Consider the following 27149-nt stretch of genomic DNA (forward strand, 5'->3'; position numbering starts at 1 on the left):
TAACATGGTAAGAGAAGCAGTGCATGATGAGTTGTTTCAAGGATTAAACCAAAGTTTCGTTTACAGATTAGATATGCGTAATCTTTAAACCAAACAAGATTGAGGGATTAAGAGGTCTTCCATGACTAACAGAGAATGTAACATCTCAATAAAACATAAAATGCCACGATTAAACCTTGAAAGAATATTTTAATGGTATAATGAAGGCTTGTAAATAAGTTAAAGTTCTCATGCCATCAAAAATCTATTTTTTTCTGCTGTTTTATGCATAAAATGGGTCAAAATGAGTCTGGTTTAAATTTCACATATATGCACTTTGTTGATTGAATGCAATAGTTAATAAACAGCATAAAGCTTGGAAAATGGATGGATCAGATTTCCATATGTGATATGGATGTGGTTACTAATTATTCAAGAACCTGCCTACTTTGTGGTTGGTACTCATTCACTCAGTTAAATGGCAACACAGCATTTCTTGGTTTTAACCAAGCGAGTATCAGTCAGCTGCAAGACATACGAATGCAGCCTATAACATGCATTTGTTGTGGTTACAACAATATTTCATTTTGTTTGTCACCTACAATGGAGTGGTGGATGAAATAGTGAGGCTTGTGTTGACTTCAATTCAAATGAATTGGAATGGATGAAGAACCTAATTTCAAAGTATCTCGCACTTTTTATTTTCACCCACGTCCTCTTCCAGTTCATATTCTCTGTTAATGGGCCAACAATCCAGGGTATCTTTGCTGATTTCAGTTTCACAAATATAGTAAGCATTGTTTTTCATTTTGGCCATGAGATATATGAACAATTACACCACAGTGCAGAATAGGCCTTTACGTCCACTGTACCAACAGATGAACAAAATGAATCCTATCATGTACATATTAACGTAATAATCATGGTAGCAATAAAACCTGCTATCAACCAATAACTTCAAGTAAGAGTTGGCCCCTATGGTGTTGTCCGTGAAAGATTAGGAAATCATTATCATGGCCTCTGCACAACCTCCATAAGTCAGGTTTGTGTCAATAAGGTGGGCCTTAAAAATTGATAAGGGTGATCACCTATCTCATGGAAAGACCATTTCAGAGCTGCACGTGTCCCTCTGAGGCGATTCTCATATATAAGTCATGGTGCACATTCAGAATGCATCACTTTCAATATCACTGTAGGACAATCATCTTTGCCATGTTTGGGCCTCACCAACATATTGCTCTTAAGAGAGCTGAGAGTGATGATTGAGAGAAACTATTAGGCTAAAATCATTCAAAGAAATGACTGCAGACCTAGATACAGTTGTTTGATGTAATTCTGACTATGTTGTGAGTGAGTGTTATAGAGCGGGCAGTTTTTCACTCTGTTTAAAAAAAAAATATATATATATATAAACATAATTCAAAATCTCTCTTAATCTTCTCTATGTTAGAGATCTGAGTCACTGATGGTGTAGTGGTACACATGCCTGACTTTGGTCCGGGCAGCATGGGATCAATTCCCCCCTCAGTGATAGTGTTGATATGTGCCCTGCCCTGTCTGACATGTGCAAATGTGGAAGAACAGCCCAAAAAAAAAATTCCAATTTGGAAAGTCCAGCTGAGTGCGCGTCAGAATTCTTTCCTGTTTGACACGCGTAAATGTCATCGAACTGCATTTATTCATGTGGACATCAGAGACACATTCCAGCCAACAATGGATGTCGAACTCTCTCGAGGACGGTGACCTGGAGGATAGACTCCCGCTTACCAGCTGGACGTGATGTCCACACAAACACACACACACAAAAGTTGCAGTCCAACATTATCATCAAGGAACATCAACAGGCAAACTATTGTTTCATATCAGGAATCATAAGATATCGCAAACGGAATAATCATTCATACTAAAAATGCAATTATTCAAGGAGAATAATTCCAAAGATGAATTGAACAAATAAATCGATGTTACAGATGACAGGCCTGGTATTAGTTTTGATAAATGTCTCAATAGGGCATGTATGCTCTGGGTTTTGGGCAGACTTTGAATATACATCGTTGGTAGAAATCATTGCATTAGAACAAAATTGTTTAATTTTATATTATCCGATTGCAATAAATGTGCAAGAATAGCAATCTTCTTCATCTTCGTCTTTTCGAAATAATAATAATTGCTCTCCATACTGGAGGCCCCAAATTTGCCTTTGTATTGACCTCGTTTTGGAGGTTGCAGAAGAGGCTGTTGTTTTTCTTCCTTTCCGTCATCCATAGTATTACTTCTTCTTTTTCTTTTGGCTTGTCCCGTTAGGGGTTGCCGCAGTGTGTCATCTTTTTCCATCTTAGCCTATCTCCTGCATCTTCCTCTCTCACACCAACTGCCCTCATGTCTTTCCCTCACAACATCCATCAATCTTCTTTTTAGTCTTCCTCTCGCTTTTTTGCCTGGCAGCTCCATCCTCAGCACCCTTCTACCAGTATACTCATTCTCTTACCTCTGGACATGTCCAAACCATTGGAGTCTGTTCTCTCAAACCTTGTATCCAAAACATCCAACTTTGGCTGTCCCTCTAATGAGCTCATTTCTAATCCTATCCAACCTGCTCACTCCTAGAGTGAACCTCAACATCTTCATTTCTGCCACCTCCAGTTCTGCTTCCTGTTGTCTCTTCAGTGCCACCGTCTCTAATCCGTACATCATGGCTGGCCTCAACACTGTTATAAAAACTTTGCCCTTCATCTGAGCAGACTCTTTTGTCACATAACACACAAGACACCTTGCGCCAGTTGTTCCAACTTGCTTGGACCCGTTTCTTCACTTCCTTACCACACTCACAATTGCTCTGGATTGTTGACCCTAAATATTTGAAGTCATCTACCCTCTCAATCTCTTCTCCCTGGAGGCTCACTCTTCCCCTCCATCCCTCTCTTTCTCGCACATATATTCTGTTTTGCTTCGGCTAATCTTCATTCCTCTCCTTTCCATTGCATGCCTCCATCTTTCTAATTGTTCCTTCACCTGCTCCCTTCTTTCACTGCATATCACGATAACATCTGCATCATGGTCCAAGAGGTTTCCTGTCCAAGCTCATCTGTCAGTCTATCCATTACCACAGCAAACGGGAAGGGGCTCAGAGCTGATCCCTGATGCAGTCCCACCTCCACCTTAAATTCTTCTGTCACACCTCCGGCACACCTCACCATTGTTCTGCTGCTGTCAAACATGTCCTGTACTATTTTAACATATTTCAACGCCACAACAGACTTACACATGCAGTACCACAGTTCCTCTCTTGGTACTCTGTCATAGGCTTTCTCTAGATCCACAAAAACACAATGTAGCTCCTTCTGACCTTCTCTGTACTTTCCCACTAGCAACCTCAAGGCAAATAATGCATCTGTGGTACTCTTTCTAGGTATGAAACGATACTGTTGCTTGCAGATACTTTTGTCGTGAGTTTAGCCTCCAGTACTCTTTCCCATAATTTAATTGTGTGGCTCATCAACTTTATTCCTCTATACTTCCCACAGCTCTGAACATCACCTTTGTTCTTAAAAACGGGAACTAGCACACTTTTCCTCCATTCTTCAGGCATCTTCTCGTCCACTGGTATTCTGTTGAATAAGTTGGTCAAAAACTCCACAACCACATCTCCAAATTTCTTCCATATCTCCACAGGTATGTCATCAGAACCAACTGCCTTTCCATTTTTAATCTTTTGTAGTGCCTTTCTGACTTCCCCCTTAGTAATCATTGCCACTTCCTGCTCCTTCACACTTGCCTCTTCTACGCTTCCTTCTCTCTCATTTTCTTCATTCATCAACATCAAGTATTCTTTCCATCGATTCAGCACACTACTCGCACCAGTCAACACATTTCCATCTCTATCCTTAATCACCCCAACCTGCTGCACATCCTTCCCATCTCTATCCCTCTGTCTGGCCAACCTGAAGAGATCCTTTTCTCCTTTCGTGTCCAACCTGGTGTACATCTTGTCATATGTCTCTTGTTTAGCCTTTGCCACCTCTACTTTTGCCCCCCGTTGCATCTCAATGAATTCCTTTCGCCTCTGCTCAGTCCTCTCAGTGTCCCAATTCTCCTTCGCTAATCTCTTTCCTTGTATGACTTCCTGTATTTTGGGGTTCCACCACCAAGTCTCCTTCTCCCCTTTTCTACCAGATGACACACCAAGTACTTTCCTGCCTGTCTCTCTGATCACCTTGGCTGTAATAGTCTAGTCTTCCAGGAGCTCCTCCTGTCCATCGAGAGCCTGTCTCACCTCTTTCCGAAAGGCCACACAAATTCTTCCTTTCTCAGCTTCCACCACATGGTTCTCTGCTATACCTTTGTGTTCTTAATCTTCCTAACCACCACCAGAGTCATCCTACACACCACCATACTATGGTGTCGAGCTACACTCTTCCCTTCCACTACCTTACAGTCAGTAACCTCCTTCATCTTACTTCGTCTGCACAAAATTTAATTTACCTGTGTGCTTCTACCTCCGCTCTTGTATGTCACTCTATGTTCCTGTCTCTTCTGGAAATAAGTCTTCACCACTGCCACTTTCATTCTTTTTGCAAAGTCCACCATCATCTGGCCCTCAAAGTTCCTTTCCTGGATGCCCATCACTCCTTCTTCACCCCTGTTTCCTTCACCAACATGTCCATTATAATCTGCACCAATCACAACTCTCTCTCGGTCTGGGATACTCAGAACTACTTCATCTAGTTCCTTCCAGAATTTCTCTTTCATCTCTAGGTCACATCCTCCCTGTGGGGCATAGGCACTAATCACATTATACATAACACCCTCAATTTCAAATTTCGGCCTCATCACTCGATCTGAGTGGCCATGATGTATGGATTAGAGATGGTGGCACTGAAGAAACAACAGGAAGCAGAACTGGAGGTAGCAGAAATGAAGATGCTGAGGTTCTTGCTTGGAGTGAGTAAGTTGTATAGGATTCAAAATGAGCTCATTAGAGGGACAGCCAAAGTTGGATGTTTTGGAAACAAGGTTAGAGAGAGCAGACGTCGATGGTTTGGACATGTTCACTGGCGAGAGAGTGAATATATTTTAGAAGGGTGTTGAGGATGGAGCTGCCAGGCAAAAGAGCGAGAGGAAGACCAAAAAAAAAAGATTGGTGGATGATGTGAGGGAGGACATGAGGAAAGGGGTTGTTAGAGAGGAAGATGAACGAGATGGGCTTGGATGGAAAAAGATGACACGCTGCGGCGACCCCAAGCTCAAAGGAAAAGAAGAAGAAGAAGAAGAAGAAGAAGAAGAAGAAGAAGCCTCATCACTCGATCTGATACTCTTTTCACCTCCAAAACATTCTTAGCCAGCTCTTCCTTTAAAATAACCCATACTCCATTTCTCTTCCCATCTACTCTATGGTAAAATAATCTAAACCCTACTCCTAAACTTCTACCCTTACTACCGTTCCATCTGCTCTCTGGGATTCTCAATATATCAACCTTTGTCACTGGATACCCTTCTTGACGCAACCCTCTGTATTTATCCGGGCTTGGAACCGGCCTACAGATTGCACTGGTTTGTTTCCCTATAGGGGTGCATTAAATGTTCAAGAATCGCAATCATGGCAGGAATTTGCAAATATCACGTACACATACACTCACACACAAAAAAACAATTTAAACTAATCCTGTGATTGGCTGGCATCCAGAGGTGTACCCCACCTCCTGTCCAATGATTGCTGGGATAGGCTCCAGCACTCCCACAACCCTTGTGAGGATAAGCAGCTCAGAAAATGGATGGATGGAATTGAAACAAAAATGGTGAAAATCTATATTCTGATTTTTTAATTCCTGCAATATATGAACACTTTTCTTTGCCGGTTATCCTCACTAGGTTCACAGGGAGTGCTGGAGCCTATCCCAGGTGTCAACGGGCAGGAGGCAGGGTACACCCTGAACTGGTTGCCAGCCAATCGCAGGGTACAGAGAAACAAACAGCCGCACTCACAATCACACCTAGGGGCAATTTACAGTGCCCAATGTTTATGGGATGTAGGAGTGCCCGGAGAAAACCCACGCAGGCACGGGGAGAACATGCATTCCTCCCAGACAGGGCTGGGATTCGAATCCGAGTCCCGGGCCGCCCGTCAGTAATTCATCTCAGCCCAAATCCACTTCTCAAGCATCATAACATGATCAAGCATATGCGATGCTCCCACCTAGTGGTTGATTTTAAAAAATGCATCTTGGCAAAATTAGTTTATTTTGTGTATCTTTTATTTGGATTTTCCAAGGGACACAAAATACAATACTTGGCCAAAGCATTGAAAATGAGTATTATATTTTAGATTGTTGATGCAGCAATACCTTTTTGAATGATTTGAGTGCTCTCTCCATGACTGAGATTGCTTGAATTTTGCATCTGTTTTATTATGTATTGATATGAACTACATGTCCCATATGTTTTGTGTTGATTATTACGAAACTTTAGTTAAGTTATAAAAGAGAAAAATGTTATCACTTTGAGTTTTTTCTTCATGCAAGAATTATTTTCTTTAGTATTTATGTTTTTGTTTGTTTTAAAGATTTAATTTCCAATTTTTTTTGTTTGACTGGTGGATTAGCGAAACATCAAACAAAACATTTCCAATGTTCAAACCTCTACCTTCTGATGATTTCAAAGGAGCATAGTAAAAAATCTTTTTCTCATTAAAAATAGTTTTTTGTGTCTTTTAATTTTATTTGATTTCTACTTTTCAATATATAATACAATGCAAATTAAATTGCATGGCCAAAGAAATCACAAATAGCGAATTTTTGACTGCGGGTACAATATTAACTTTAAATAAAATGTTTAGTGTGGTGCCTCTATCTACATCTTAACTCCAAATGTCCTACAAATAATAAATACATGTGGTAAATAGACACGTTTGACTGCCTACAGATTTTATTTTGATGGGAAAATGTTTTGTTTTATTCTATTTATTACATTTCCTTTGATGTGTTAATCAATGATGACTCAAATTAATGAAACATACATGTTGCATCTCTTAGTTTCTCCATATAGTTTAGTAGGGTGCTGTTAACAGGGATTGTAGGCAAGACCTACTATCGCTTCTTTCCTTCCTTTAATCACTGTCAGCTCAACATTTTGGGAAAGGGGGGAATATATGCATGATTGCTGTCTGTCATCTTCTTCAACCTTTGTGCTACTGCATCTGCTCAGCCAAGACAGAGTCCTTCACTCCAGCGCCTAGTACAGCAAAGAGAAAAGAAGGTAGGAAAGCTCGGAAGTAGATTGCCACCCTGGGGATGGGGTGGGCCAGCACAACCTCCTTCCTCTTCCTGTTCACCGTTTGCATAATCTCATTGGCCAGGACTGAAGGACGCACCCCGTGGGTCAGGTGGCTGGCAATAACTACATGGAAAAGCAGACAGACACATTAAAACCCCTCCTTCATTTCGAAATAAGTACCACATTTTCCTGTACAGTCATCATCTATGAATATAATGAGAACTAATTTCAGGAATAATTCCAGTTACACTGAAACCTCGGAAGTCATATATTCTGGAAAAATGCACTTGCATAAAATGAAGCCAGATCGAAGGTCTCAACGACTTCAACAAATTATGTAAGAATTCATGGTTTTGTTTGATTCCTGTGTTCCATTCTCGTGCTCATTTCGTTAGTTGTCTCCACCTGTTCACATTTCGCCTCCTCCCTTGTGTTGACCAATCAGCTCCCTCCAGCCACTCATGTTTTGTCCAGGTGTTTCTCGTCGTCTCGTCAAGCTATGTGTATTTAACTCCCCATTTTCTTTCAGTTCGCATTAGTCTATTGTTCATATCACGCACGGGTTGTTTGTTGCTTCATTGCTCATGTCATGTTAAGTTTTGAGTTTAGGTTTGTTTAAGTCATACCTTGTTATGTTGAGTTTTTTTGGTTGTTACGTTAAGCTATCCTCAAAAATTAAATATTTTTGAGTTTCTGCTACTTCTGCCTTGCGTCGCTGCTTCCCTGCTCTTGGGTCCTACACCCCTCGCCGTGCCTTCTTCGCCCTTTACTAGCCCTGACCATGACACACATTATCCATAAATTTTCCTCCCACTTATCTGAGTTCACGTCACAGGGGCAGAAGTTTTAGCAGGGAATCCTGGACTTAGCTCTTTCCGGCCACTTCATCCATCTCTTCTGGGGAGAGACCGAGGCGTTCCCATGCCAGCCAGGAGATATAGTTTATCCAGCATGTCCTGTGTCGTCCCTGGGCTCTCCTGGGATATACCTGGAACACCTCAAAAGTGAGGCGTTCAAGAGGCATCAATATCAGATACCCGAGCCACCGCATCTGGCTCCTCTCACTATGGAGGAGCAGAGAAGCTCTTCTCTAAGCCCTTTTCAGATGACTGGAGCTGGTAATGAAGAGCCCAGACATCCCAGGGTGGGTGGGGGACTCATTTCTGTCGTTTATTTTGTGGAATCTTTTTTTCAGATATGACCTGCAGATTGTGATCATTGGTGAGGGTAGGAAAGTAGATCAACAGGAAAATTGAGAGGTTCAATTTTCAGCTTCAGACCAATAAAAAGTCTGCATCATTCCAGATGCTGTACCAATCCTCCTGTCGATTTCCCATTCAATTCTTCCCTCACTTGTGAACAAGACTCCAAGATAGTTGAACTCCTCCACTTGGAGCAGGATTTTTTCCCTGAACTGGAGAGGCCGAGGCACCCTTTTCAGACTGAGGACAATGGTTTCAGATTTTGGAGGTGTTGATTTTCATCCCAAAATTTGGCAGTGAACCGCTCCAATGAGCGTTTGAGAACACTGCTTGATGAAGCCAACATCTGCAAAGAGCAGATATGCGATACTGTGGCCACCAAACCAGACCCCCTGTATGCATTGGCGGTGCCTAAAAATTCTGTCCATAAAAGTTAACAGAATCAGTGACAAAGGGCAGCTTTGGTAGAGTCCAAAGGCTCACCAGTAACGAAACCTGCATTATGCTTGGCCAGCCAGTACCCATCCGTTGCCTCAGGAGTCCCACAGGCCAAAGACGCCCAATAGGACTCCTTCTTCAGCCCGACCGCTCAGCCTCGCTCTAGAGGGGATCCCCAATGACTCGGGTCCAGGCAAGGGAAAAATGATTCTATCAGTTTACTCATCATTCAGGGTATTTTACCCATGCATTGTCTGGTCTCTCACCTAGGACCTGTTTTGGCATGGGTGAATCTGTCAGTGACATAAAGCCCCAGACAACTGCTCCTAAGGATCACTGGGACGAACAAACCCTTCATCACAATAAGGTGCCTGATCAAGGACAGGTCCCTTACATTAGTAGGTCAATGTGTGAGAAGAGATTGACTTCCCAGGCACACTTCATCTCACTTCATGTTTTTGTGACTTAAAACCTTGCTTGTCCAATTAGTAAAGGCAAATGGGTGGGAGTTTTACACTGGACTTGTAAATGATTCCCATGTCAAATCTCTGCTTTTGCAGCAAGTATCTACTTTGGTGTTTCTACTGAGCTGTTGTCACACAGTAAACAATTAATGTACTCACATCCAGCCAAGCTGTTTGGTTTGAAGACAGCATTCTCAGGAGATGGCAGAACAGTGGCATCAATGAAAGTGTGACTGATGGTGCTCACAGTGATCCCATACTCTTCTACCTCAGCCCGGAGACTGTCAAAGAAGGCCTGTACCGCATGCTTGGAGGCTGCATCTGATCAACATAGAAAACCCATCGTATTTCGTCTGTAAGGCTTCACATACTACTCTGCACAAGCTACTGATACTATCTTTTGTATAAAGCAAGCATGCAGTACAGGCAAACATATTATGACGAAGAGGCTGTTGTTCGTGGGGGATGTCCAAATCAAAGCCACAGTTAAACGGAATTCTGAAGATTTCAAATACAGTAATTTCTTCATTTGTGCAATCAGCAGCACTCTTTTTATGTTATAATTTCAGTATTCAAACATGAATTATTATGGTTCAGGTCAATGAGATGTACACACAGTCTTGTAACAGGCTTGTATTTTCAAAAATTGTTGCATTGTGAGGAGTGAAAGGATGCTTAAAGTCAGGTTTTCATGAAAGTTACTACATTATACTGCTACATCCAAAAGTTGTAGAAATAGCTCTGTCCAAAATAGAGAAACAAAAACAATGTCAGTCCAAATTCCTTACATAACAAAGTAAAAAGTGTAGAAGTGTGGTTTGATCAGCCACTTTCTTGGTGATGTTGACTTCACACTTTGTAAATAGCAGTTATCATATTACCAGGGTGATTAAATATTAGCACTTGAGCACGTCATCGGAGCAATGGTGAACACTCAGGGACAGCAAGACCGTCTCTGATGGCCTGAAGACCTTCAGAGGCACTTATATACATTTATAACTTAGATCCTAACATTTGCTCATCAAAATGTATTAATTTATCCCCAACTGTATTTTGTCTTCCTTTCATAGTGTTCGTCTTGGCTGTATTGGTTCTAGTAGTGCAAGTTTTGGACTTTTTTATTCAATCATACCATGCCAATTTAATTAGCCCAGGGTCTTCAGAATCGCTAGCGTTGGTTAATTAATTATACTACAATGAGACTGATTCTTTGACCAATCAGACTTCAAATTTGACCTCTCAAGGCCAGAGTACTGGCCCTTCATGATATCAGCAGTTTTCCATTCTCTGATGTAGTGGTCAGTGTAAAACGCGTCTGAAGAAATTTGCAAATATAGACAGATCTCCCATCCGTCCGTGGCACCATGCCACCCACATATACAGTGTAGCTCAAATAATAATCATAACATTGGCCTTGAGATCATTGGCATTTTCCAATTTTGCACCCTCTTGTGGAGTACCCGTCTGTAAAATAAATGCAAGAAAAGATAAGTGTGGAGGATATTCTTGGGGAACGATGAGAAACGTAGTAATCATAAGTATTGCAAGGACAGATCAAAACCATCAAGGTGCACAATTTCCAAAGAAGAGGAAACAAAACAAGCAATCTATGTATGGATGTATACAAGCAGGTGTCTCATGTAACTTTTATTGGCATAGTGCTTTGTAATATCTCTCTTTTTTTGCCTCTCACCAAGATCATTGTTTCAGATACTTGTTTTACTTTTTAGTTTTTGTATCGCAGTATTAAGAGGTGTATTAAGTCAGGTAAGTCCCGAATGAAGACCCAGGAACCAAATGCACAGCCCACAACATGGCAGAGCCATACATTGCCTCATATGAGTAACAATCATTACATTAAATTCCACCATTATTATTGACAACTCACAAGAACCTCTGAAGGGAACAGCCAGTCTGCCGTGGATGCTGTTGACCAAGATAATTTGTCCTGATCTTCTTGGAATCATGGTGGGAAGAATTCCTGCCATATTATGAATTACAATGAGATGAGAAAGATCAACAAGAGGAGTTTCGGAAAACCTTGAGAGTTGTGTATTTGCTCGTAAAATTCTCCAAGAACATGCTTCGCACCTTTGGCCAAAGTGGATGGACCAAAGTAGTTGATGTCCATGATGTTTCTGTCAAGTTCCAGAGAGATACTTTGCACCGGAGCTTTGATCTTCATGCTGCTGTTACAAATTAACACATCCACACAGCCATAACAGTCCACTACCTCAGCCATCACATCCTCCATGCTCTCCATGTCACTAAAGTCCAGAATCACCAGTTTGGGGGCAAATGTCTGTGAAGAGACGCAATGTGATTACATGTCATACTGTACCTGAATATATGCTGCCATTTTGGAAAATACTTATCATCCATTAGAAAATAAAACTTGGCAAAATACCTTGCACTCAAACACAATTTTCAAATGTGCTTCCTCACCTGGTGTACGAAACTTTTTTTTTTAATTCTGAGAAAGACACATTATTTTCAAAAGTTGTAACTTATTTTTCAAATAATGTGTGCACTGTTCACTTTTTGTGGATATTATTAGGATAACAATTACAATAATTACAATAAATTTGTCTCCTGAAAATAATTCAACACAGCCATTAATGTCAAAAATACTGAAAACATAATTGAGTATATCCCAGAGTGATAATGTTCCAATTGGGCCCAATTAACCATTTTTCCTCCATAGTGTCACGTGACTCAATTGTATTACGAGGTCTCATGTGGGATTATCACTCTCATACTGGTGTGACATCTCCTGGCAAAGGAAAAAGGAAGTGTTGCTCTACATAAAATGGCCTTGTCTTGGGCAACAAAAACTGAAACAGAGCAGCAGAAAATGTGGTAGCGTTTGACAGGACAGACTCCACCAAGAAAGGTCTCCCCATGGCCATACCCAAAAACTCGAGTGCATCATTGGAAAAATAGACATGAGTGCTCCCGGCATTGCTGCAGAGGTTAAAATGGTTCTGGTGGGCAGTCATCCTGCTATGTGCCACTTGCTGCGTCAAATTGGTCTACATTACTGTCAGTGCAGAATAATGTCTCCTCCAAAGGTTATCGTCATTAAACACCCTCAAACAGTTTGCAGACAACAAGCAGACTGAGGCCATTGATTAGTACTTGGACCCTGTGTAGGGGTCTAATGAGACCAAGTGTTTGTGGTGGTAACGGGATGAAAAATCCAAAGACAAGTGAGTCTTATCAGCAGTTACCCTTCCTGGTGGGTGTATCATAGTCGACTGCAACATTAGTGCTGCCTGAATTGGGCAGCTACACTCCACTGAGGAGAATATGAATGCCTGCATGTCCTGTGACACATGAAAGCAAAGCATGATCCCCTCCCTTTGACAACTGGGCTACCTGGTTAGTTTGGGTAATTCAGTTTTGGTCGAATCCAGGTCTTGTTGTGGTTTTTGGTTGTGTATTGTCTTATTTTGTCTTCTTATGTGAGGTGGCATGATTGACCCACATTCACTGAGATCCCGCAGGGCACGCCTGATTCCCACTGCCACTCATCAGCTTCTCCAGAAGAGCCTGACAGGCAACGTCCACATGGAAATGAATCTGTTTTAAACAAAAAAATTACTTCACCAGCTGATCCACCATGCTGCGCCCACCTATACTATTTTATTTATTATATTTAGTGAGGCGGCATGGTGGTGCAGCTGGAAAGCATTGGCCTCACAGTTCTGAGGTTCAATCCCAGACCCCCCTGTCTGGAGTTTGCATGTTCTCCCCATGCCTGCATGGGTTTTCTCTGGGCACTGTAGTTTCGTCCCACATCCCAAAAAACATGCAACATTTATTGGAAACTCTAAATTGCCTACAGGTGTGATTGTGACCACGGCTGTTTGTCTCTATGTGCACAGCCACATGCTGCGTCAAATTGGTCTACATTACTGTCAATGCAGAATAATGTCTCCTCCAAAGGTTATCGTCATTAAACACCCTCAAACAGTTTGCAGACAACAACCAGTCTGTGGCCATTGATTAGTACTTGAACCCCGTGTAGGGGTCTAATGAGACCAAGTGTTTGTGGTGGTTCCTGCCCGTTGACTCCTGGGATAGGCTCCAGCACTCCCCACGACCCTTGTGAGGATAAGCAGCTAAGAAAATTGATGGATGGATATTTATTGACACGGAGGTACAACGGGTGACCGGTTAGAGCATCTCCCTCACAGTTCTGAGAACCGGGATTAAAATCACGACACCGCCCATGTGGAGTTTGCATGTTCTCTCTGTGCCTGTGTGGGTTTTCTCCAGGCACTCTGGTTTCCTCCCTTGTCCCCAAAACATGCATGATAGGTTAAACGAAGACTCAAAATTGCCTGCAGGTGTGAATCTGAGTTTAAATGGTTGTTTCTATGTGCCCTGCAATTGGCATGCAATCAGTTCAGTGTGTACCCACCTCCTCCCTGAAGATCACTGGGATAGGCTCCCATGACCCTTGTGAGGATAAGTCTTGCTTACTAACATCTGTTGTGCTCTATCTAATTCTGTGTAAAATATACTGTACATAGAGGACAGCGTGTTGTCATGGAGGAAATCCTGCCATTGTGTTTTTCAGAGTAGGAAGTGGTGATTGGGGAAATGGGTACAGAAGGGGGGGAAATTATGTAAACAAGGACACAATCTGTTTGTCTCACTGCGAGTGTTAACGGTGGGTTAAATGTCAATTTGGGAAATTGTATCTCTCTCCTTAAATCTGATATCCTTGGTGCTGAGTCACAGTTTTCCCCAAATGTCCGACATTAGAGGCCATTATTTCTATAAGATGAGAAATTACTCAAACTATGAAATATAATTCAATCTAAAATGTATTTTCCTCACCTTGCTGGGGTCAGAATCATTTGTCAAAGAATCATACAGAGACTCCAATTTATCCCAGCTCGCGCCACAGAGGATGAGCCTGGCTCCGCCCTTATGGAAGACATGAGCACACTCTGAAAAGCAAATAACATTAGTTACTAGTAGAATATTTTTATAGTCCATGATTATGAGATGGTGGCACGGTCCAGCTGGTAAAGCGTTCGCCTCATAGTTCTGAGGTCCTGGGTACAAACTAGGACCCGGCTGTCTGGAGTTTTCATGTTCTCCCTATACCTGCGTGGGTTTTCTTCAGGCACTCCAGTTTCCTCCCACATCCCAAATTCATGCAACATTAATTGGACACTCTTAATTGCCCCTAGGTGTGATCGTGAGTGTGGCTGTTTGTCTCTGTGTGCCCTGCGATTAGCTGGCAACCAGTTCAGGGTGTACCCTGCCTCCTCCCCGTTGACATCTGGAATAGGCTCCAGCACTCCCTACGACACGTGTGAGGATAAGCGGCAAAGAAAATGGATGGATGGTTATGAGATGGCATGAGTCAAGTAGTGAAAGCTAAAAGCTACTTTTAAAGATAAAGTATGTCTTCCACTTAAACTGAGTTTTCTGTGTATTTGACGACTTCTTGGCTGGAAGTAATGACATAAAGTGACGTAAATTATATTTTATTTGGACTAAATCAAAGACCTGGTGTAAATAGCAGATAAGAAAAAATAAATTGTGATTATATTTTAATTTTTATTTCAATTGTCTTAAAAATATTACCCTTCAAAACATCCATCCATCCATTTTCTGATCTGCTTATCCTCAAAAGGGTCGCAGAAGTTCTGGAAGCTAGCAATCATCATGCACGAGGCAGGATTCGCCCAGAACTGGTTTCAAACCAAACACAGGACACATAGAGACAGACAACAGTCCCACTCACAATCATACCTCGGGGCAATTTAGAGTCTCTAATTAATGAGCCTGTGTGACTGCCTGGAGTAAACCCACGCAGGCACGGGGCGAGCATGCAAAATCCACCCAGGCATATCCGGGATTTGAATGCCGGTCCTCAGAACTGCAAGGCCAATGCCCTAACTAGTGACGCAACCGTGCCGCCACTTCAACCCAATGACATATAACCCTAGAAATTATAGGGTCTAAAAACTGAGAATATTTACCATTTCCGACACCAGACACAGCATCTGTGATCACCACAACTTTGTTCCGCACTAAAGACTTGGCCATGTACTGCATGACCTCATTGTAGATGTAGTATACCCCCGCCGCTATGACGATCAGCAGGGGTAATACCATCACTGAAGGAAGGACCATGGTCTGTGAACAACGTAGCACTGTCAGAACAAAACAATAACAACATGTGCTGACAGGACATTTCTGATCCGGTTTTACGTCTCTCGAGGCATCGCAATGCCTGTATGTGATCTACACTAATGAAAGATGACGAACACAAAAACATCCAAGAACATGTTTCCTCGTCATTTCTCCCCGCAATAAATGTGTTTTGTATTAAATTGATTGGATCAAATCTAAAGGCTATTGAGAATCATTGTGGAATTATTTTATCAGCATATGCCAGAGGGTAAAGTAAAGGTCCCTTATGATTAGTACATTGCTAGATATCTCAGAAACAGTCATTCCAGATTTTTCATTGCTAAGAAAGTAATTTGGCTATATAGCAGCTCAGATACTTTTTGATAGCAATAGATTAAGACTTTTTGGGCGTATGAGAAACAAAACATACAGTAGAGTAGAGCATTGTAGCTGAATAATGTACACACAGAGTCACACAGTGTTTTGAACGTTTATGAAAGTTGACCGTTTATTGTTATTAATATTATTATTATTATATTTTTATTTACCGTGTAGTTACATAATTGGTACACATGACCAAATTATTCTTGCGCTTCTAACCAAATGCTTTCATTTTATTTTAATTTATTTTTTTCATCACCCACCTACTGTTAATAACAGTTTGCTTTCCTTTTAAATTGTGTTTAGGGAGAAGAACAGCTAAATATATTCTGGACAAGCTCCTGTCCCAAAATGCTTTGGCCTTTCCCACCCCCTAGATTCTGTCATTGGATATCTCACAATGGCAAATTGGATATTTCACAAGCACAATTATAAACATTACACAAACATTTGGCATTATTTACTTGAAAAATATAATTGCTATTACACACTACTACATTCACGTCCAGGATGACATATGACCAGCCGTATTTGGACTGACACATGATTGGATACTGGTGGGTTAAACAGCTTGTGAAGTACATTTATAAGTACTGAAAAAACAACACACATACACACACCTGTAATCCTTGTTATTCTTGGTTCACGCACACCACAGCGGAAGGAGCTAATCCTTCAGGATTGGCAGTAGTTTTTTTTCAAGGTTTAGTTAGGTAACAGCAGCCCGTCTCCCTCCACGTCCACCGTCCATTTGCACTACCCTGCTTGTCTTTCTGACCCGCTGGTGTCCAGTACAACCCGTTGCTTATTATAGCCTTTGCTGGAGTCAGCCATGAGTGCTCACATATGGTGCACAGTAGCTATCTGAAGTATGTGCAATTGTTGCCAACATTAAGACTGTTCCCCTCCTTACAAAGAGCACATAAATAGAGTAGAACTGTTTTCAATAAATCTAGTTATCTGAAAAACGAACAATAACTTCTAAACTTTATGCAAAGGAATGTTGATATAGAGATTGTCAAGATTGAGTTCAGGCCAAATTTTCTAGATTTATTCATGTACGGTAAATCAGCAAGTATTTACGTAAAATATCATAGTTCATAAGCTCAGATGGTACAATCCTGTTGTACTGGAGGGTACTACAATAATATTTCCATGTCACACAGCTATACTGAGAAATTATGGATACTGCATCGTGAATAATGTATAACAACAAATGCAGTCATAATTTGCATTTTATTTATGTGTGCAGTATAAAAGATGTCAAAATTACGTTTTTATTAACGTTTTTATGTAAAATTCCCCAAAAAACTGACTGTGAGTTTGAATAGTTGTTTGCCCTGTGATTTGCAGGCGACCAGTTCAGGGTGTGCCTCACGTCGCACCCGAAAATTGCTGGGATAAGCCACAGCACGCTTGTACAATACAATACAATATAATATAATATAATATAATATAATATAATATAATATAATATCACATTCTGAATCACAATGATGATACTGTAGTGTATTATGTTTTGTCGGTGGACGGCAACATTGACAGGATCTCGCGAGATTTACTGACATTCCAGGCTCTTGAGCCAAATCGCTCCTCACCCCTCGCTCCGTTTGGGAAAGAAGAAAATAAACCAAGCTAGTTATGGAAGCAATCCTTAAATACTGTTTTTGACTTGCTGCGCAGTGCTCTCTTTCCATGCGATTTTTTTTTTAATCTTGAGACTAAAAGGCGTTGCAGTGATTTGGTGATTTTTTTTCTTTTCGTTTTTCTTTTCTTTTTTTTAAGCTCATTGAAGACGCCGACTGGGACAGGATTTGGTTAGAGCGAACGTATCTACTCGCTAGCCGTCTGGCTAGTAGTTAGCCTAGCAAGGGAGAACTGTGTAAACTTCGCATGGACCAACGCCTGTGACTGGGATAATAACCTGCCTGCTGTCTTGTCTGACCGCAAAGTCCCCCCCCCCCACACCTTTTTTTTTCTTTAAATTTCACTTCTTCACATGGAAGTTAGGTGTCGCCTATTTGACATTATAACGTCGAAATTTGTTGGCGATATCAGTGTGCTAACTTTGTTTTTTTGGCTTACGCCATCCGGTTATTGATTTGGAGAGCCATAGGCGAGCTAACAGGATATTAGCCACCTCTCGCTCCGCTTTGTGGTCCTGAGCCATTGACTGAGAAGCATTCGTCTCTGATTGAGTGATGAGCAGGCTGGCTTGATGGCAGCTAATTATTTGTGGGGTAGAAGGAATTGGATGCGAGCAACCCGACGGAGAATGGTTTCAGAACAACATTGAGAAGAATTAGAAGCCAGTTTGGTTATTAGGTTTGGAAAATGCATGGGACCGCCTGGTCATTTTTAAAGTTGGAGTAGAATAGAGACAACAGCAGGATTACAAATACACTGCTGATTAAAGTCATCCAGAAAACATCGGAGAGAACATCAACTTGCTGAAAGACAATGTCTACCACTAAAGAAAATTCCTGTAGGAAATTCCAGGCAAACTTTTTCAACAAAAGCAAATGTCAGAACTGTTTCAAACCTCGAGAGTTGCATCTGTTGACGGATCAGGATCTAACACAGGTACGAATTCTTTTAAGACCTGGTTACATTTTACACCGTTTAATTTCCACACAATTAGTTATTCTTTGAACAATTGTTGTTTGTGCCAAATATAAGTGAGTTGGCAGCAAACTGGCTGCTTTTCTAACCAAAAAGAAAAACTAATAGTTACATAATGCTACCACTCTTACTTCGAAAGTGTATAAATTATACTTACATGACGTTCACACACCAGTTTAATGACAATGAGTTAGTGTCTAACAATGTCTATTACAGAGCCAGACGAAGTTGAATCACTCGTCGAACTGCAGTGTTTTTGCCTTAATCGTATAATTAAAGATTTGGCAAATTAACTAACTTTAAGATGATTTGCAAACTCAACAAGTTCTTTCTTTAATTCTATGTTGGTTAGAATTCCCGGTACTCTATTTTACCTGAAGAATACAATTGACATGACAAAATTTTAGCTGATTTAAAGTATTTAATTTCAACATCTTACTTGCGTTTCCGGTGATTTTTGGTCATCAGTAACCCATGAAAAAGGGGTAGAACTCAGCTGTTAAACTATGAGCTATTGTTATTATTAAATTTCACCAAAGAAATGTGCTTTTACTTGCAGCTGGACTTAAAAATGGACAAGAAACCAACAGAAATAAGGGTGGTTTAATGTTTTGTTTCCATTATTGGATTTTCTATTTCATTTGACATATTCAGATTTTAGTTGCTCTTTTTTCCCCACTTGTTTTCAGTGGGATTCCAATAGTAGTAATTGACTCAACTGTAAGATGATCAATTGTAAGACTGTAGGCCTGGATGTAGGACTCGCTTGAAGGTTGAAAATGAGTGAATGAGCAATTATTTTAGTTGGTACAGTACTGTCACCAGTCAAGGCATACTTTGAGCTGCTCATTCGCTTTCTGATCATTAGTTTAGTCTCTGGTGTGTCCTGTAATTGATCCCAGATGATGAGGCCATACAGAATGGACCCAAGTGGAAGATGCTTAAAGTGCCAAAAAGCAACGTCAGCATCCTCTTCTAGTCTGTATTTTACAGGCGCAAACAATTTATTGTTCCTTAGTATTTCATAAACAATGTAGCAATCATTTCTTGGAATCCCCTTTGAACTCTTTAAGTCTGTTTGGTGACATTTGTGTGAAGTTCAAAAGAAGCTGATTACTCTACTTGCTGTTCAGCAGGATCCTTCGTAATTGCATTTAAAAATGTTCCCATGTTTGAGAAGGGTTGCGTCAGGAAGGGCATCCGGCGTAAAAATTGTGCCAAACACATATATGCGTTCATCTGAGATGACACGCTCTGGCGACCCCGAAAGGGACAAGCCGAAAGAAACACACACACAGCGTAGTCTAAAAATCAGCCCATGTGGTACACTAATGGAGACTGTATCTTGGCAGAGAGACGAACACCTACTGTACTCTAGTACAAATAATCAGAAAGTTGGGTGGGTTTCACCTATATCTCAATATGCTAATCCAATATCCTCCGTGGTGTGTTGGCTGGCTAGTTATGAACACGGTATACTACTGTGGTCCAAATCAACTCGACACGGTCTAGATAAGGGGTCACCAACATTTTTGAGGCTCAGCGCTACTTCGTGAGCACCGATCATATGAAGGGCTACATGAGTTGTTTGCGGAAAACTTCAGAGTCAGAGCTAATTTCTCAAAAATATATATTTACATTTTTTTATATTAGATATGAAAATCTTGAATGTAAGGAAGACAAATTCATATTTTCAAGCACAAGTAATAATATTTTGTGAACTGTGTTATTTTTAAAACATCCCTCACAGGTGCCTTAAGTGGTCCTCACAGGGAACCATGTGTCTGAGCACCGGGTTGATGACCCCTGGCATAGATGTAGTTGGAAAGCACTTTAGTTAGCTTAAACTGCAATGTGGTTTGACCCAAAATGACAAGTAATTACTTTTCATTGAAGGCTCAAACTAGTGATTTATTCAACATGTCTATGCGGTTAGCATAGGATCATACTTCCTTAGCTGAACTTTCAACAGCTACAGTAATATTACTGTATGTTGTTAGACTGCAACCTGGTTCAGACTTAATCAGCAGCAGTTATTCCGTTTCAAATTTGTTTACTGCACTTTTCCTCAATTGCTTTAAGTTGTGAATGTTCAAGTATTTCAGCACAATTTACCAAATTCTTCACCTTTGGTTATTACAATGATTCACAACCAGTGTGCACATTGTGCCGTGAGAGCTCTTCTGTTGGGCCATTGGCAATGATCAGATTTGGTCAAAATATTATTTACAACAAATAATGTATCTGTGTTCATCAATCTGGTGCAGCAACATATAAAGACAGAACAAATACATCCTCTTCTGTTTTATGGCAGAAAGTGTGTAAGTGACTTGTGAATCCACCTTGTGACATTTTTTGCTTTGTGGTGTTCTTTGTGGTGAGATTATTCAAATGTAAGATATGTATGTGCCTTGGCTCAATAATGGATGCGAATCACTGGGTTATTAAGACCATCTCTTCTCACCATGGGACCTTAAAATGTATTATTTATTGATGTACTTTTGCTTAATAGCTTGTCCAGGTAATTAATAAAGTTACATCTTCATACTGTAAAATCTCATTTCCTATGAACAGTTTTGCCACAAAACAAAAGAACAGTCTCACATCATTAATTGTTCTGTATTTTCATTTGCTTGGATTTTTTTTTACGGCGTGAAAAGCCACCATGTCGGGGTAAACAGTTTCACAAATCCATCAACTGATTTTTACTTGAGAGAGCAGGCTACAGTATGTGAAAATGGACCCATAAATATGTAGCCAAGAGAGCTTGTACAAGCACGTTTTGTAAAGATTCTCTGAAATTAACTTGTATAGTGTAAAAACACCAAGTTCTATTGCAAGTTTGCTGTGGCGTGTGCAGCTTTGGAAGTTGCCGTTTACTGATATGGCTTATCTGTGAATGGAAGCATTCAAACCAGTAAGTATGACAGTCTTCTCTGGCATCTCAATCATGTTGAAGCATCATGCATTGGTTACTCTGCAAAATATATTTCTACTGTAAACAAAGTTCATGCTGATTGCAGCAAAAAAAGGAGTGTGAATTTAAGAATTCCTTTTTGAAAGCACACATGGAAAAGCCATGTTAACTGATGAGCACTAAATGTTGAAAAGATACTGTAGTATCCAATATAAATAGTCTGCCAGAATGCTAGAAGAAAGGTGGACTCTTACAGGCGGATTCTAGAGAACTGATTATTACAGTTAAGGTACATTAAAATGAGTTAATGTCTCCTTGAATTCCACATTTCTGTCTCCCTTTTCACTTGCTTACTTTTTTTCCGAACTTAGCAGTCCATGATTGGTTGGGCTTGTGGGATCCCACTGCCAGGGTGAAAAGATGGGAGGCTGGACAGTGATGGAGAATGCTGTTTGGCTAAAGTTGAGATGTACGTAGGAGTGCCGGGTAAAGGCCTCGAGGCATGCGATGGTATTTTATGAGTGGGAGCCGGAGTCACGTGGAGAGAAAGGAAGTGTGGGTTTGGGATGTGTGAGTAGAACTCTGAGAGGCTGCTTTTTAACTCATGTTATAAGATACTACTGAGCTTACAGATCTAATGCGTACCAAATGTTCCAATAGTTATTTGAAGGGAGACTTATAATTTGATTTTACTGAATTGATTTAGGTTAACGTTTTTGTGCTTGTGTGGGTTATCGCTAAGTACATTTGACCTTACTGTCTTTCTCCCAAAGTTGTCTGGGATATGCAGCGGCTTCCTTGGGACCCTCAGGATAAGGTGGAAAACAAAAGAATGAAAATCGAAGTCTCAATAGCATTCTACAGGGATGAGAATTTTCTGTCGATCGGCGGATTTATGACTTTTTCAGACCAAAATGACCATTCTGGAGATAAGCGCAAATCCGTTGAGAAAATTTCAGGGGTGGGGGGGCTAGGGTATCGTGCGCCTGCCTCTCGGTGGTGGGCTCTGAGCTGCAAGTTCAGCTTAGTGGTAGCACAAGGACGACTATCATATGCCGCTCTAACTTGCTCGATAGTGTAAATATTTGCATTTTGCGACATAAACAAAACTTTTTTGCGGCAGATTACTCGATTGGACAACAGAGTTATACAGTATAACGATCCATTCATGTTAGTGGTTAATCGAGTTTCACCATTGCCATGTACATGTGTTCTCAGAAACCGCAGTGTAACTTGTCAGTTAGCAAAGTAATGGCGCATGGGACTGAGATAGCGCAAACTGAGCAACGGTGTGTTCAAAGTCTTACAATGGCGAAAGTGTTGGGAAAAAAGGATGAAGATCGAGCGAGGGCAATTGACAAGGATGCTGGAATCAAAAACTGTTTCAGACGGGCATGGCTTGAAAAAAGTGTAACCGTGCAGATAGGACCGAAAATGGTATCAACATGTCTAACCGAACACATACAAAAAGTGGACATTCCCGGCAAAGTGCTCTGCACTCTGTGTTCCGATAAGAGCAAAAAATATCCAGGAGGAATCTCAACCCCCCTAACCCTATCCCTAAACTAACCCTAACCCCCCGAACCCCCCCCCACCCCATCCCCCCATCGACAGACATTTTCACTGTTTTTCCAAATTGGCCATTCTCATCCCTGGTTCTGAACCCATAAAGTATGTGGATAATTCATGGTAAATGTAGGGTTATATGGTTGCTTTTATCATTGACTGTATGAGTCAGTTGTCTGTCCATTTATCCCATTTTATTTGTCGATGCCCGTTGACAGCTGGGATAGGCTCCAGCACGCCCCACGACCCTTGTGAGGATAAGCGCCTAGAAAATGGATGGATTCATACTCTCTTTTGCATTTTAACATGGTAAATGAAAATGTTACATGATATGGCATACCCCAAACTCGTAAAATCAGTCATACCCACATTTAAATATCTTAAAATGGAACCTCGGAGTTCAAACATCTCGGTGATTGTACAAATCAGCGTTTGAACAAAAACTTGCGTTAAAAAAACACCTCGGTTTTTCCCCGAATTCTTGGGTGTCCGGAAGTCCGGGCAAAGCTGCACCCTTGTTAACTGGGTCCCCAACTCAAGCCGAGCTATGCCGAATGCACACGGGGTGGTGTGGAGATGAGTCACTGCCCACTTTAAGTCAACCAGTCACTCATCCACAAGCCAGTGCATGCTCATAGCCCGCTGATGCGTGCTCATATGTAAGAGCATGCACATTCGTGAGTGCTTCTCAAGATTGTTTTTTATTTTTCCAGTATCTTCTTTGCCACGGGCCCAAAGAAAGACAGTGATGCTACCAGCAGCAAAGGAAAAGGAAAGTTGAGGGAACCACAGTAGTTTTAAGAAAGGCGATAATTGTGAAGTACGAAAATGGGGTGAGTGGTTGTTGCGGCTTAACCCTACCCCTAACCCTAACCCTAGCATCGTATGACTAAGTCGACAATTTCGACTAACCTAAAGAATAAAAATGCAATAAAGGCAGCTAGTTTTGCCAAAGGAGTGACTTGGATTATAAAGAAAAGGGCACAGATAATAGAAGAAAAGGGGAAAGTACTGGAGAATTGCACAGTCAAATCATGGAAGTTGACTTCCGACACTTCCTCCTTCCCTCTCAAGTCCCTCTGATACCATCGAACCAAAAAGGCAAATGATACACATTTACTGTAAGTTTCTTCAAGTTTATGCATGTTTTATTATTAAATGCAGGGCATCCATGTTTTTACGTAAATGTTAATTAAAATGGGAATTTACTATTTGGAGATTATACTCCTTTACATTATTTTCCCTTTGAAAAAAAATGTTTGAGTTGGAACAAATCGGACAATGTACACTTCATAAGAATGAATTATGTTAGAACTCCGAGGTTCCTTTGTATATTGGTATTTATTTTGTCGGATGTCGTTTTGTCTGAATGTTTGATATATTTGTTATTGTGAGAATAAATCCTTTTTTCGGATGACCTATATACAGTCACTCACATTTGAAAATGTACGGGTGTAGTCAGTCATGCTCGCAGATATAGTTACAGGTGTGGTTCATTAATCATGCCCGCAGATAAAGTTGGGAGTGTGATTAGGGATGGAATCTCAAGACCTTAAAATAATTTACTGGATTAATATAACATAACTGTAAATTGAAAATAAATACACAAATGTATAACTAAAATAGAAGAAAACAATTTCAAACTCAGAAATGATAATTTCCAATTTCAACTGATATTAGTAGAAAATGATATAAAATTGTATTTAAAATTTTTCATCAATAAAAATTCTTGATCTGAAGAAAAGTTAAATGCACTGGCCTGTCAAGGAATAAACGCGAACGGTCTGTACCAGCAATGTTTTGAAAATGGTGAAAGATTAGTTCAACATAATTGGCTTTAGTGGCAACAAGCTAGCGATACATTGTAACAAACATTACTGTCAGTAATCGTGATGTATTGTTGTGGGAGGGGTGGCACGCATTGCGGGATTGCCGTAAATAGGAGGCCGGCTTGCTAGAACGCGGCTTTATGTGCGCGCGCTCGACGTATTGGCCACACTTGAATCAAGCGACGAGGTGTCTTTTGTGTCTTTTTTTTGGGGGGAAGCAGGCCGTCACACGGCCTCGCAATTGACGCAATGAGCACCCCTGGTGTTACTGAATTTCCTTTGACATGGCTCATTATGTTGATGACATCCGACGTAAATGCAGTCGCGCTACGTGAAGCAGCTCTGAACATGGGCTTTATGCCTAACTTCCGCACGTTCTCAGTATGGTTATGGTTGCATTTCCTATTCCCGGGTGAATGCTAATTGTTTTGGCGGAGGCTTGTTTAGTTAACGTTTATGAAATAAACACGTAAATTAATGTCAAGACTCACCGAAATGAGCAACGTCTTTCAATCGCTATTTTTTCTACTGGTAGCAAATTTTACTTGCCTGATTTTTCGTGCTCGACTGTGCAGATTTGCAAACACAGAGGCGCGCAACTGTGATCATGCTCGTCAAATGCGAGTGACTGTGTATGTGTGTGTGTGTGTGTGTATATCTATATGTGTGTGTGTGTGTGTATATATATATACACACACGTGTGTAAACATTTTGAGACCACTATACTGTCGTCAAGTACACCATATACAGTAGAATTGACCCCTCCGTGGATATTGCGCAATCCGCGTCACTGACCAATCAGAGGCCAGAGATCTGCATAAACCAAAGCCCGTTTTTGCTCCCGCCATTTTCTCAGACAACATTGCATGGTCCAGTATAGGTTTAGTTAGCGTTTTATCGCGTATTTGGGTTATTTAACAAAAAATATGGTTAAGAGGTGTAGTCACGGACTTTGTAATAGTGACGACAGGTATCCTGAAAGGCTAGTTGGTGGAGTTCGATTCGTACCCTTTCCAAAACCGAAGACCCAGTACGAAAAATGCCTTCGATGGATCAAACTTTGTGGAAGACCGCATCATCAACTAAATCCATCTAATATCAACCGGAACACATATGTTTGCATGAAGGTATGCCCTATATTTGATTTTCAATACATGTCTCGTATAAATGAATTCGAAGTTCTTCGCTAGCATAACACTGCTGCGTGTGAACGATTGACACACTTATTCTTTGTTGAGCGATATTGAGCGATGATCGGACTGCACAAACGTATGGTTTTCTTGCTGGCTCGCGACCGAAGCTTAACCAGACTGTGTTTGCACGAAGATATGCCCGAAATTTGATTTTTAATACACGTCTCGTATAAATGAATGAGACGTTCTCTGCTAGCATAACACCGCTACGTGTGAACGATTGACACACTTATTCTTTGTTGAGCGATATTTAGCGATGATCAGACTGCGCAAACGTATTGATTTCTTGCTGGCTCGCGGCCAAAGCTTAACCAGACTGTGTTTGCACGAAGATATGCCCTAAATTAGATTTTTAATACACGTCTCGTATAAATGAATGAGACGTTCTCCGCTAGCATAACATTGCTACGTGTGAATGATTGAATGAAATCAGAAGCATGGCGTCTCTCTCAGTTAAGAATGTATTGTATTTAGAATCTATAATATATCGTTGATTTGAATGAAATCAGAAGCATGGAGTCTGTCTCAGTTCAGAATGTATTGTATTTGCCATTTTTACTGTTTGTCTTACGTCAGCGCACGCGGCGTGACGTCACTTCAGGAGGCGTGGTTAAGTGCCCTGTACGGAGGGGTCAATTGCGCAACTGGCGGCATGTTGCCCCCATCCACACGTGGAGTGGAGCTTCAACCTTGATATGCTTCTTACGGAGCCACTCCTTGGCTTTCCTGGCTGTGTGCTTTGCGTCATTGTCATGTGGAAAGACCCAGCCACGACCCATCTTCAATGCTCTGACTGAGGGAAAGAGGTTGTTCCCCAAAATCTCACAGTACATGGCCGCGGTCATCCTCTCCTTAATACAGTGCAGCCGTCCTGTCCCAGGTGCAGTAAAACACTCCCAAAGCATGATGCTACCACCCCCGTGCTTCATAGCAGGGATGGTTTTCTTGGGATGGAACTCATCATTCCTTTTCCTTCAAACACGGTTAGTGAAATTATGACCAAAAAGTTCAATTTTGGGCTCATCTGACCACAAAACCTTCTCCCATGACTCCTCTGTGTCATCCAAATGATCACTGGCAAACTTAAGACGGGCCTTGACATGCGCTGGTTTAAGCAGGGGAACCTTCCG

The 27149-nt window shown here is 41.1% G+C and overlaps 2 protein-coding genes across 4 annotated transcripts in view; one reads left to right on the forward strand and one right to left on the reverse strand.

Annotated features, from left to right (window-relative positions):
- Positions 1–6252: 6252 nt before the first annotated feature.
- Positions 6253–16741, reverse strand: dhrs7cb (dehydrogenase/reductase (SDR family) member 7Cb). Its single transcript, XM_061810477.1, has 7 exons — positions 16513–16741; positions 15358–15514; positions 14201–14313; positions 11444–11654; positions 11241–11333; positions 9512–9673; positions 6253–7371 (listed from the first exon to the last, which is right to left on the reverse strand). The coding sequence occupies exons 2-7, from the start codon at positions 15509–15511 to the stop codon at positions 7163–7165; spliced, it is 942 nt and encodes a 313-aa protein (XP_061666461.1). The 5' UTR covers positions 15512–15514; positions 16513–16741; the 3' UTR covers positions 6253–7162.
- A 708-nt stretch (positions 16742–17449) lies between these two features.
- mprip (myosin phosphatase Rho interacting protein) overlaps positions 17450–27149 on the forward strand; it is an 82572-nt gene continuing 72872 nt past the window's right edge. For all 3 annotated transcript variants that reach the window (XM_061809941.1, XM_061809942.1, XM_061809943.1), the window contains exon 1: positions 17450–18475. In XM_061809941.1, coding sequence (XP_061665925.1) covers positions 18353–18475 — 123 coding nt within the window. In that variant the 5' untranslated portion in view covers positions 17450–18352. The remainder of the gene's footprint in view (positions 18476–27149) is intronic.

This window comes from Syngnathoides biaculeatus, chromosome 22 (genome assembly GCF_019802595.1).
Source record: "Syngnathoides biaculeatus isolate LvHL_M chromosome 22, ASM1980259v1, whole genome shotgun sequence".
In the NCBI taxonomy this organism is placed as follows: Eukaryota; Metazoa; Chordata; class Actinopteri; order Syngnathiformes; family Syngnathidae; genus Syngnathoides; species Syngnathoides biaculeatus.

Excerpts from the sequence above, each read along its gene's own strand:
- dhrs7cb (XM_061810477.1), bottom strand. The coding sequence starts at position 15,511 with ATGGTCCTTCCTTCAGTGATGGTATTACCCCTGCTGATCGTCATAGCG. Across the intron at positions 11,655-14,200 it reads ATGATTCTGACCCCAGCAAG|ACATTTGCCCCCAAACTGGT; the intron begins GTGAGGAAAATA and ends GTCTCTTCACAG. Across the intron at positions 11,334-11,443 it reads TCCATCCACTTTGGCCAAAG|GAATTCTTCCCACCATGATT; the intron begins GTGCGAAGCATG and ends ATAATATGGCAG.